Source organism: Mycteria americana, chromosome 1 (genome assembly GCF_035582795.1).
Source record: "Mycteria americana isolate JAX WOST 10 ecotype Jacksonville Zoo and Gardens chromosome 1, USCA_MyAme_1.0, whole genome shotgun sequence".
Taxonomy (NCBI): domain Eukaryota; kingdom Metazoa; phylum Chordata; class Aves; order Ciconiiformes; family Ciconiidae; genus Mycteria; species Mycteria americana.
The window spans coordinates 203,016,578-203,028,582 of record NC_134365.1 but is presented as its reverse complement, the minus strand read 5'-3'; the positions used below and the strand labels follow the sequence as shown (position 1 = coordinate 203,028,582).

The 12,005-nt window shown below is 35.3% G+C and overlaps 1 protein-coding gene across 4 annotated transcripts in view; it reads right to left on the bottom strand.

Annotated features, from left to right (window-relative positions):
* Positions 1–12,005, bottom strand: part of PSPC1 (paraspeckle component 1) — a 72,596-nt gene that overhangs the window by 28,150 nt on the left and 32,441 nt on the right. The window contains exons 7-9 of one of the 4 annotated variants that reach the window (XM_075490954.1): positions 8,816–8,873; positions 4,421–4,590; positions 517–1,081 (exon numbers count right to left, since the gene is read on the bottom strand). The exons of the other annotated variants lie outside the window; for them this stretch is intronic. Of the exons in view, the coding sequence (XP_075347069.1) occupies positions 896–1,081; positions 4,421–4,590; positions 8,816–8,873 (414 nt within the window). The 3' untranslated portion in view covers positions 517–895. Of the gene's footprint in view, positions 1–516; positions 1,082–4,420; positions 4,591–8,815; positions 8,874–12,005 lie in introns of those variants that run through there. 4 annotated transcript variants of the gene reach the window in all.

Sequence of the window (12,005 nt, the reverse complement as noted above, 5' to 3'; positions counted from 1 at the left end):
TGCCTCCTAATTAAACAGTTAATAATTGATAACAGACTTGTTTCTATTCAAACCAACCATTGGGGGAAGTGTATACTTGTAATGATGCATTACACAGTGGAAGGCTTTAAATCAGCTTGCACAAATGTCTCCTTCCTTGCAATGGCAAGATATTTTAACGATCAGTAGAACACACAGATGTCACAACAATTTTTCTTCTGTAGAAGTACAGTTAAGATAAATTCATTCATACTGTTATGAATAAAGCATACATACAGATTCCTTTTCCAAAGCTTTTTTCCCCCCCAAGTTAAATTTTCCAATAATGTGAGTAACAGATATACTCTGTTGACAAGCCTACTGTGACTAAGTTTGCAAAGTGAGACTGAGATGCAAGGACACAGTATCCTTAAGAACACTTTGTATAAAATTTTATGCTCTTCAAAAGTCGTAACAAGCAAAAGCAGTTGTGTTATAAATTGTTCATAGTATGTACTGCAACATGCAGTTAAGCTAAACAGATTCACTATTAAGAATGGAACTTTCTTGACACATAGTAGAAACTACATAAGAATGAAAATGATGCCACTTATAACCCAGTATTAGTAATAACATTCCCAAAATCCTTTCAAGTGATTTTTATATTTTATTGTAATCAGATAACTGCACGTTTTACAGCATATTCACACATTGTATTTTGCTAGAGTCACAAACACATTGCCTTACATAATGATCCGCATCATTTCTGCTCTATACTACAAAGCCTATGACTGAATACAAAAAAAGTTTTACAAAAGAAACTGTTTTAAAGACTACAATAACAATAAAACCGTTTCCAGATAACAGCTAAAATTATAAAGGCATATCACTGTATAGTTTTACTGGAATTTCTAAACAGTAAGGAATGAAATAAGTTTTAGTATCTGCGACGCTTGTTAGGTCCTTCAAAGTTGCCCCCTGGGTTTCCTCTACCAAAGCCACCAGGTCCACCACTCACGGCACCTACACCACTCATTGGCGGCTGAGGAGTTTCAGAGCCCGTTCTACTAACTAGAGGTGAACCCATCTGTGATGGACCTCCTTGAGGGAATCTCTCATTATGCTAATATAAGTCCATTTGGAACATGCCAAATGTGAGTTACAACAAAAGACACAAGTGATGTTGTCATGAAGTTCAGCAGATAGTCCAGCAGAATCAGGATCACACATAGAGGGAAGAAAGGAGCAATTCAATTAGTTATTATGGAAAAAGAGCTGGAAATTAAAGAGTGCTAATGTTATGCTCCAACTTTGTAAAGTAAATTAAAAATTAAAAACTTAAGTGTTAAGACCAACTCTGGTGCTGAATGTAACTTCATCCTTTCAAGCACATCTGAAGCAATACATATTCTTTATGTAACAGAAGAGACAGCAAACAATAATTTTATACCTGAGCCCTATTCTGCCTTACATACCAACTACAATGCTTCTCCCTTAAGTAAATTAGACACAGAAACATTGTCAAATTGGGGGGGGGGGGGGGGGGGGGGGAGGATCAGCTTTTGTATTTCTAGAGACTGCAGATTTATTCTTTTAACAGCAATATAACCTCTAGACTTATATGCCCACATATCTGTGGATAAAGTGTGTTTCAGTCCATACTACCTGGAGTCAGCCTTTTGTATGGGACTTCACGAACCTTTAGACTTAAAATCCAGTCCAAATAAACTGACACAACTAGTGATAAAATATATAACTGGACTATGCTTAGTTTAAAAAAAACTTCACATATAGATCTAAAGCTTAACCTGAAATATCAATATCAGATTAAAATCCACTTAATGTTCCACATTTATTTTCCTTATTTCTGTGCGTAATATTAATAAAGGTATATGTGCTTACACAGATTTATTTGGCTATAGCAATTAAGAACTAAAACAGAAAACATGCATCTGAGCACTTACAGTTCAGTATTTATGCAAGTGTTTAAAAACAGAACCCCACATGATGAAATTGAAAACATTAACTCAACATCACATAAAACATTAAAAGCATAGATACATGGTACAATCAGATCTTGAAATAACTCATCATTCACCTGCTGAGGACAGTTATGCTTTCAGAAGAAAGTCCTTCTGTACAGAGATCTGCATTAACTGCCATGGTATTCAGAGTTCAACAAGAACATTCAAGACTAGCACTTTATTTATAATATGTCTGAATCAGAGGAGAATTCTTCTGAAAGTCTAACTCCAGTAATAGTAGTAGAGCTCAACAGTTCTAAAGTCTGCTAATTCATATATATTATTTTAAAACAGTATTATATCTATTCTATATAGGTAAAAATGTATGCAACTTAGATCATGGTTGTATATATGTGCATTGTTTAAAATTTGACATTGAGTAAGAAAAAAGTTACTTCAACAGCTGCATAAAGATCTACTACTGCCCCAAAGTACCTTAAAATCTGCAGTGCTGGTTAAAAATTGTTAAAAAGTTAGCTTTAACTCATGCCAGGTTGTTAGCAATGGATATGAATTTCAATAAATAGCTTATCACATACTCCTGATAATTTTTACCATTTGACTTTTGGACCAAAAGTCAAGTCCTCTTTCCAACAAGGACAGCTCTCTCCAGCTAATGAGAAAACTGCAGTAATTAACTACCTACAATAAAGTATGAGGCGAAAAAAGCTATTTTAAAATGTTATGTTCAAAGATAATCTATGTTTCAAAAGACTGCAGTGGAACAAAATGAAGAGTGTGCCAACTTTCCCCTAAAAGACTTCAGAAAAACATAAAATTTTAAAAATGAAAACTGCATTTCTGCTCTATAAAGCATATTCTCCATTTCTCTCAGTGGAAAATGAAATTAACTCTTACAGTGTTAGTAGACAGCCCTCAAAGATCTTTAAAGTGTCTTTCCAAGAGCAGCAAAAATACAGTAAGGCTATGCCTTTCTGTAGGGGCCTGTCCCCCAACTTAAAAACCTTGAAAGTCCAAAATGAGGGGAAAAAAAAAAAAAAAAAAAAAAAAAGGACCTAATTTGTCCTTCAGTAGCACACAGAAGAAAATGGAAGTAAAAAAAAAATTTTTTTTAAACATGCATTTTGAAGTGTCAGTATATTCCCTACATTTCCATACCTGGAATGACTTTTTGTAGAAAAACAACAGCTTGAGATAGATACCATGATTTACGATACCATGTTCTTTTCCTTACACATCTTTTTTAGTGTCCATATAATCACAAAAGAATGTTCCAGATGTGACCAATAACACACTGGTCTCCAGCAAAAGCATCTCTGAAAACAGTATTTTGTGAAAAGTATCCCTATGCTTTGTGAGAAATGATACAACTGATAAAATGAGCTGGCTCCTATGATGTCAAGTGAGATCCTCTCCTTTAACTGATAACAGCCAGACTCATTATGGTTTTTGTGCTCAATCAAAATCTCATTTTCCTCTAAGGAACAAAGGATTTTGTCCAAACTTCATTATACAGATTGCTCAATCGCAGATGGATACTGTTGAGAAGGTATATATAAAAAAATACAGCTACAAAATGCTTCTATGTTCCAATAAAACTGTAATGGAATCACTGTTTATCCTATATACACCTTTATATCACACCACCACTAGAACATCCCAAATATCTATTTACAGAATAATACTGAAAAATAGATAAAAATCAGATTAAAAATTATATAGTTGTTTCTCTACATAAGACATTACAGCTAGGAAAAGTGACTGGCTATAAGAACAGAGCAAAAACAGCTAGTGCTTTAACTGCATCCCAATGGCATATCTGCTCTTGATAAAAAATTCCAGATGTATACAAGACATTCACTACCACCCTTGGCAACTGGGCAATATTATTTTCCCTGTGTTGATATGACAGTTATCCCTAACAGCTGTTGGCATACTTATTTTCTAAGTGGCATAATTACTGTCATAATCTCATGCTTTCAACACTGTTAGAAAGGAAATACAAAAGACACTAAAGTTGCTTTAAAAAATTAAATAGTTTACACAAAGATATCTTCACACTACATAGCTTCCAACATTTAACTGTTCATCAAAACCCCCAACAAGCTAATACATAGAATTTAGTTTCACAAAAGAAAAAATACAAATGCCTAAATACTCTGGAATGTTCCTTCATTTCACAGGTCATACATGCCAAGTTTTGCCGCAAGTGCTGTATATTCTAACGTCAATTTAAAGCCTAGTTACTGATCAAAAAACTCACCCCATTCTTAAGGGAAGTAGGATTTTTCATAGTAATATCAAATAAAGATTTCCTTTCTGTGTTGTAAATTATTTGCATGAACAAGTTTTCTCAATTACTTTTAAACATATTCAAAACATGTAACATGTCACTCAGTGTGAAAATATCTTTGGTAACAAAAATGGGCCATGAGACATGACAGCTATTCAAAGTAATTAAATTTGTGATACGTTACCACTGTTCCATTATCTGGCATCATTGGTGTTCCCATATTTGCAGCTCCTTCTGGTCCCATGGAAGGACCAGGACCCATTGCAGGGCCAGGTAAAGTTCCTCTGTTGTTCATATTCATACCCATCATTGGAGGAGGGCCTTGGTTACCAGCAGGTGCTGGGCTAAACGCATCTATGCAAAACAATCTATACTTAGAGCTGTCCTATCTGAATTTTACAAGAATAAACAAACAATTTACAATATTTAAAAAGCCAAATGTACAAGACTTCCAATACTTGAAATAAAAAAAATTATTCTTTGAGACTGTACATTTATCTCAATCATCTGCTTTTAAACAGATTTTCATTAATCCCTATTATTTTGCATTACAATCTGCCTCGTGTATTTGAAAATCTTGAACTTTACAGCTAAATATTGCTGTATGGTTTCTGTGCAGGAATTGAAGTGTTCATATAGCATACATATATGCAGTATACACACCACAAATTAGCAAAAATCTCAAGTGATTTTGCAGTAATTGGCAGCTATAAGGCAACTTGGCTCTTTAGGGATCATAACATATTAAATATACGTTTGCAAGAACTGTTCTACCAGTATTATGTCAACTGTATATAGTGTTACAGTATATTAGTCTAACGTCTAAAAGCAACACCAAAGATGGTAGTCAACTTTACAATAAATTATTTGTAATATGGCATAAATAAATCTTGCATTTAAATGTAATTTATTATAGTAAAAGTACCAGAAAACTAAGGGAAGCTTTGTTAGAATTGAAAGTGAGAGAACAGTCTCCTCCAAAATTCTGATTCATAATAAGAGGGAGAAGAAAAGCTTAAAGACATCTTTTGAGGAGATCATTTAGTTATAATATAGAGCTAGGAAACACCACTCTGCCAGTACCCACTAACATAATCAACAGGTACGTAAAACTGCCTTCATAACATTTTCTCATGTTGTTATAAGAAAGAAAAAAGTGTGATTATATGTATCATTTACATTTGCTATTATGAAATATCATCAACTTTAAGACTGGTGGTGATGTGTTTTTTTTCCCCCCACAACGATCATTCACCCTTTTCAGCCAAAAGTGTGCATCCAAAATTTGATAATGGAGGAAGACATGCCTTTGGAATCTAGCCTGTGTTTTAAGTCATGACAACATACAAGAGTATCAAGAAATCTGACATGTCGCTAGACTAATAAACTTATTTCAAAAATCAACCTCTCACCTCTCATCACACCTGTACCTTCTTTAGTAATGAACATACAATGTACATCATTGTAAGAAGGCCACTTAGCACAGATACAGTACTATGGCTATCTGCAGGCATGCAAACTTGCATCTTTATTACCTACCCTGAGTACACACATCACAGCAGTCAGTGAAACCACTGCATCTAAGATATTGCTGCTAAAATTGCAGATCTGGGCTTGATTACATACGTTATGCCAATGGCAAGCTGTTTAGCAAAAACAACCCATGCAACATAGCAGCACATGTGAAGTGCTACACAAGTTTATTAGAAGCAATAGAGAAAAATCCTGTAATTCTGAAAAGCAGCACTCATTTGAGCTTAGTCACGAGAAACTCCCAAGACCCCTCCCTATGACACTGAGCCAAAACAAAGGAATGCACGAGTCGGATGCTTCTTCCCTACCCACAAGCATGATCAGTTCATGTAGCAGGTAGAAGATTGTGCTACAATTCCGGAGAACTACAGTTGAATATGCCCTAAAACTGTTTTTTAGTGTCATATATTCAGTGACTAAATATGGAAGGAAACAGAGAAGTCTATACTGCCAATATAAGGAGAAACCTTTATTTTCAGAGGCTAGAAGTACTCTGCAGGACTATCGCAATGGCAGTGCTGGTAGTTGTGCCATTAACTAAAAGCAGTCAATGCTCAATTATCTGTTACTGGCTTGCCTACCAGCATAACTGAACTTAGCCAGCTGGCCACACTCAGGTAGCATTCGCTTATCCTTCAACTGCAACGAAGTTCTTATCCTCTGTATCATACAAATGCACCTATATTGCTTCCAGGGTGATGTATAGTGACCTATACTATCAAACCTCTATATTATTAAGCCAGTTTCAGACAGAGTCAGCTCTGATAGGAGGACAACTGGGGAGTGTAATGCAAGGAGAGAGTGGGGCCCTGCACAGTTTCAGCAAGAAGCCACATTTTAGCTGTGTCTCAGAGGCCTCCTAGCTTCCAAGCAGACCCTAAGAAGTAACCACTTGCTTGCCCATTCTTTTTGGTGGAACACTGATGTTAGCAGTTAATTCACTGGACCAGGTTCAGCAACAGATGGAAAGCAGTCACCAGTGTTCATGCCACAGTGAACAGACACTAAAAAAAAAAGTCTTTTTCTGCAATCTGGAGGGCTGAAAAAGTACACTCTAAGTGTCCAAACTGCACATGCCAAGGTCTAGCACAGCTGGCAACAAGCCACAGTCAATAATCCTCATCAATGCAGAGACAGTTCCCAAAAAAGCCTCCCCCCTCGCCCCCCCTATTACACATCCAGTTAAGTGCTATGGGGAGGCATACAGACTCTCTCAGAACTTGTTTGCCGCAGAAAACAATGTAAAAAATGAGTAGTCCTGCACAAGTCAGCCCAACACTAATTAAATCCCTCACAGAGGTATGTTGCTTTCTAATACTGCTACCATGCGGGTATTTCCATTACTGAAGACACTCCAGCTCCCCACTGTCCCACATGATGAAAAGTTGCAAATGGCAGAAGTAAAGGACAGTTAAAAATAAAGTTACAATTCCAACAGAGATGTTGAGAAAGGATGCTAAGATCAACAATTAAAGGTCTACTATTTAAAGGTCTACTTCAGTTTTTTGGGGTTGGGTTTTTTTGGTTGTAGTGGTGGGGTTGTTAATGGGCTGGAGAAAAAAAAAATTCTCTGCAGTGAGCTAACCTAAAATCCAGATACTGTGGAAACAAACACTATCTTTACCTGTTCGCTATGGATATTCTTCCCTTCTTAAAATACTAGTTCATTGTTACCATAACTTCTTTTGGAACTACACATTTATTTCTAAAAGCATTTGTATCAAGTTCAAAATCAAAAGTTATAGCACAAAGCTTACAAAGCAAGACTACAATGAACATCGTTGTTAAACATTAAAACCTGACAAGAAAAGGGCTGTGAACTGATTGCTATAAATACACATTTAAAATCTATACATAAAAAGTGTATCTTGTGGATCTGGACAACTGGCATTAGTAGTTTCCACAGTATCAATATTTACAAAGTCTCCTAATTAAATGAAATTTTTAAGTAGACTGCAATCATATGCAAAAGTACAACCATAAAATTAAAAAAGCTTAGTCACAATTTATGCTTCAGCTTATTATTTGTAAATGACTTCACGATGTCTCCCTTTAGAATTATTTTTAAAGCTCTTCATCTTCACTGAAAGAAAAAGCCTATTCTGTTTTGCAGCTATAAATGTGTCTCAATTAATAAACGCAAGGAAATGGTGAATACAGTATTTTAAAATCTGGACCAAGCAGATTCATTAGTCTATAAAGTCACATTACTCAAAATGTCAAGCGACAACATTTACTAGGTTTTGTATGTACTTTCAAATTTAAAATATGCAAAAATAGTATTAACTTTTCTTAAAATTATCATCTGAATTTATTTTAAATTAACATCAGGAAGCTTCCAAGAGATATATATTGACAGTTAATACAGTTTAATAAGAGGTTGGTTGTTTTTTTTTTAAAGAAATATTCTAAGTTTCAGTCTTGTTTAAAAGCAGATATTCTGGTTAAGTAAGATTTCAAACTGTTTCAGTCTGTATGTATGGAGCAAGCACTAATTATTAAGAATGTACTTTTCTAGACTTCACAGTAACAGTTTTTAGCAGTGACAATATTTTAAGTCACAAAAGTGAGCTGAGAATATTTGCAAATACAGACTTGCAATAAATTAGTAGAACAGCAACCAAATTATTCCTTAATCTTTTGTCAGGTATGTCAACAAGAACTTACCAATTTTAAGCTCTACATCATTTCACTGCATGCAATTACAGTCCCAACTTCTCTGAATAGGTAGTCCCTCAAAAAGAATGCTAAATACTTTCTGAACAGAAAATTCCTCTTTTGTATCAGCATCACCCTTCCTTGCCTTTTTGTTTCTCCTAACTTGCACAACATATTTTTCTCCCACAGGTAGCCAAAACAATAGATACACACTGAGAAAAACACCCAGCTGTTTGGAAGCAAAATATGTGAGATTTTTTTATTTCCTAATACTGTTTATTCCTTTTAACCAGTAGTTGTCACTAATTAATAGTGCTTGAGTAACATGTACAGTCCCAAAGAAAAAGAAATTTTACATTACAGAAGCCTTTTTCCTTCAGATCCCTACCTCCCATGTTTATTGCTCCACGAGGACCCATATCACCCATTCTCATTTCCTGTTCTCTCTGAAAGTAAACATAGTTTTCATGGTCAACCTATCATTCTTAGAACTTAAAACATTCCCATTTACTCCATGAAAATAAAAATTTTCAAGTTTGAACAGTTTCCATTGATCACAAAAACGTACAAGGAATAAAGTTAACTATACTCCTCTGTTTTTATAAAATCAAATGGAATAGTAAGTTCAATATAGCAATGCTGTACTTTTTTGCATAATGCTAAAGGTTAAATATTGTAAGTTTAATTTATCAGATGCAGCAGTCTAAAGTTCCCAAGTAGATATGTCATCAACTGCAAATGAATCCATCTTCACTCATTGTTTTTCATTAATAAGAAGCCGTATATTCACATTTTAACTGCAAATGAAGAGGTCTTATTACAGTATTGCCTAAAGGCCGTGGTTCAGTAATACAGTCAATCTGGCTTCACGACTCAAAAACGCTTGTGTTGATTGGAACCCAAGCTCTGATGTGTTATATTATGGTATATAAACTCAATCTGCCAGTTCATCTTTGTTCACATACTTTTGACTTAACTTGGTGGTGGTACATTTTTTGATAAATTATATCATGCTATCACTATGTCAGTTCAGATACTGACCATCCTTTTGAAACCAGCATAAAAACGTAGTATCAACATAAAGGATAACATGCATTTATACTAAATAGACAAATAACACACCAAATTGATCCAGATTCAATTGATGCTCAGTCATCCAACTGCAAAAGAGTTCTGACATTACTGATCGTGAACCACGGCCTGCTGTGAAACAATACTCAAGAGACAGTACCGAGTGGCAAAAATCATCACTTAGGGGAAAACACAGTACACCTATCACAGATAATTCCAAGGGATTTTAGTATTACTGTTTACAGCAAAAGGATGAAATAGAAACAAATTCACAGTTCAAAATGAAAACTAATGAAACTTATACCAAAAATCTTTTTCTCATTAATTTTCTGCAAGAACATTAACGTATATTCCACTCTTGAGTGAACACACCTATGTTGAGAATAAGACATAGGCAAAAAAATTTACCTGATTCTGAAAATCACTCCATTTATGATTTAAAAGTATAAGTTCAGATGCACTTTGAAAACAATTCCATATACTAGGCAACTGAATCAGTCTTGCTAAAAGCAACCTTTAAACTGAAATATTAATGAAATCAAAATACATTCATAGTATTTTACGGTTTCGCCAAACTCCTTTTTGTTCAATCATATTTGGGAAGCCAAACATGAGTCTTCTATCTTCACACACTTAAAGCAGCAGACAGCAATATTTGACAGAATAGCCAATAGTTTTGTAAAAATATCCTGGTATGGGAAATTATCATAAGATACATGACAAAAGGCTCTCAGGTCAATAACTTTGTTTCTAGTAACTCATATTAACCTAGAAAATGAACTTGATATAAGAAGATTATACACTATTTTTGAAAGAATATGGCTTAGTGTGGAGAGGAAAAGTAAGGTCTCATAACTAAAAGACTCAGGCAGTTTTAAGGTCCAGATATGAAAGGCCGTTGATGAACATGAAGAAGGAACCCTTCTTCTGACCCTAAAACCCACGTTAAACCTTTATAACAGAACATGAAACTACTTTGTCAGACCTTTCACAGTAATGTCAACCGACATTTTAAATAAAATCAGCAGCCCTATTAGGATCAATCATACCCACAAATTGATACCAATGAGTTAGTCACAAAATCAGCATACAACCTTGTTGATATTAGTCTGCTTTTACACCTCAGCCCTGACATGAAGAAGTGGAAGGAAAAGTGGTATATCATCCCTAATGTCAATCCCTAGCCCAACATGGTAGAAAAACACCATGGCTATCAGTTTACATCAATCAGACTGTGCGTGCACGCATGCTTGCATATGGGCGTGTGTGAAAACAGGACATGCCACAAACAGCTGAGAGATACTTTTTAGCTACAAGGGAGAGTACCAGATTTTAAATTACTGCACATACTTGATGCATCTCAAGGTCAAGTGCAAGCTGGTGGGGTTTTTTTTTTTTGGTGTGAAATGTGCCATATAAGGCAGGGCTGAGTACAATACCAGCTAGATAAGGATGTTAAGTACAGAGCTATAAAGCTGTACTAGTTGCTAGAATTTAAATCGTTTTCTTTGCAAAGGATAGAAGCATTGGCAAGCTATAACATGCTTTTTTTAAAAAGCACACTACACTTCTTCCTAGCAATAAACCACTCTTTTTTTCTCAGCTTGAAATGCTACCAGTCTTCAGTTAACGGTAAGTACAACAAAAGAGAGGGGTAGAACCTGTAATTTTTGTTTTCTTACTCTAGTCTAACCTTTGTAACAAAAAACTTGAAGTAATTATTTGCCATTTTGTAGCTTTAACTTTGGTGTTGAACCATTACCATATAAAAACATTTCAACTATAGACTCAAGATCCATAAATGTGCCTTACAATCTCCGCTGCCTGCTAATGTATCAACATGCTTACAAGAATTATTATTCCTACTGTTGCATGTTCACAACTTATCATGTTCTTTTGAATTTTCAGCACAGGGAAATTCTTCTGTACGGTTAACATGGAATTAGCAAATTTAAGATAAATCCCCTGTCAGAGAAAATACTCAATTTCAAATATTAACTGACAGCATATAACATTAATGTAATTAAATGCTTGACATATCAACTATAAGAACATGTAGTTAGATAATTTGCCAAAACCTGCATTTGCAGAAGTCCAGATGATTACAAAAATTCAGTCCTATCCCACACAAATCATGTCCTAGCCAGCTATTTACTATGTGAGCATAAACAAGTTATTGCAGGTAAGTTAGGTGAACTATTCCATGGGTTTTGCCCAAAATACAACAGAGAAAGGAATACCAACAGGCAGTTATGACAGAGTAGCCGAACCAGTGCTGGTTGATATTCCAGCCCACCTGAGAGCTTCGTTCTTGGATACTCAAGCCCTTTGCAGAACATAACAATGACAGCATTATCTTCTCAGAGCTTCTTTTCCTCACTATGCGCCTGCCCATTCTTCTGTTGAGTAGCAGCCTGCTTCAGCCCCTTCCCTGAAGCCACCCATAACTACCCATAACAGGGAGTTAAAATCGAGCAGCAGGAGAGGAGGGCTAAACTTTTACTAGA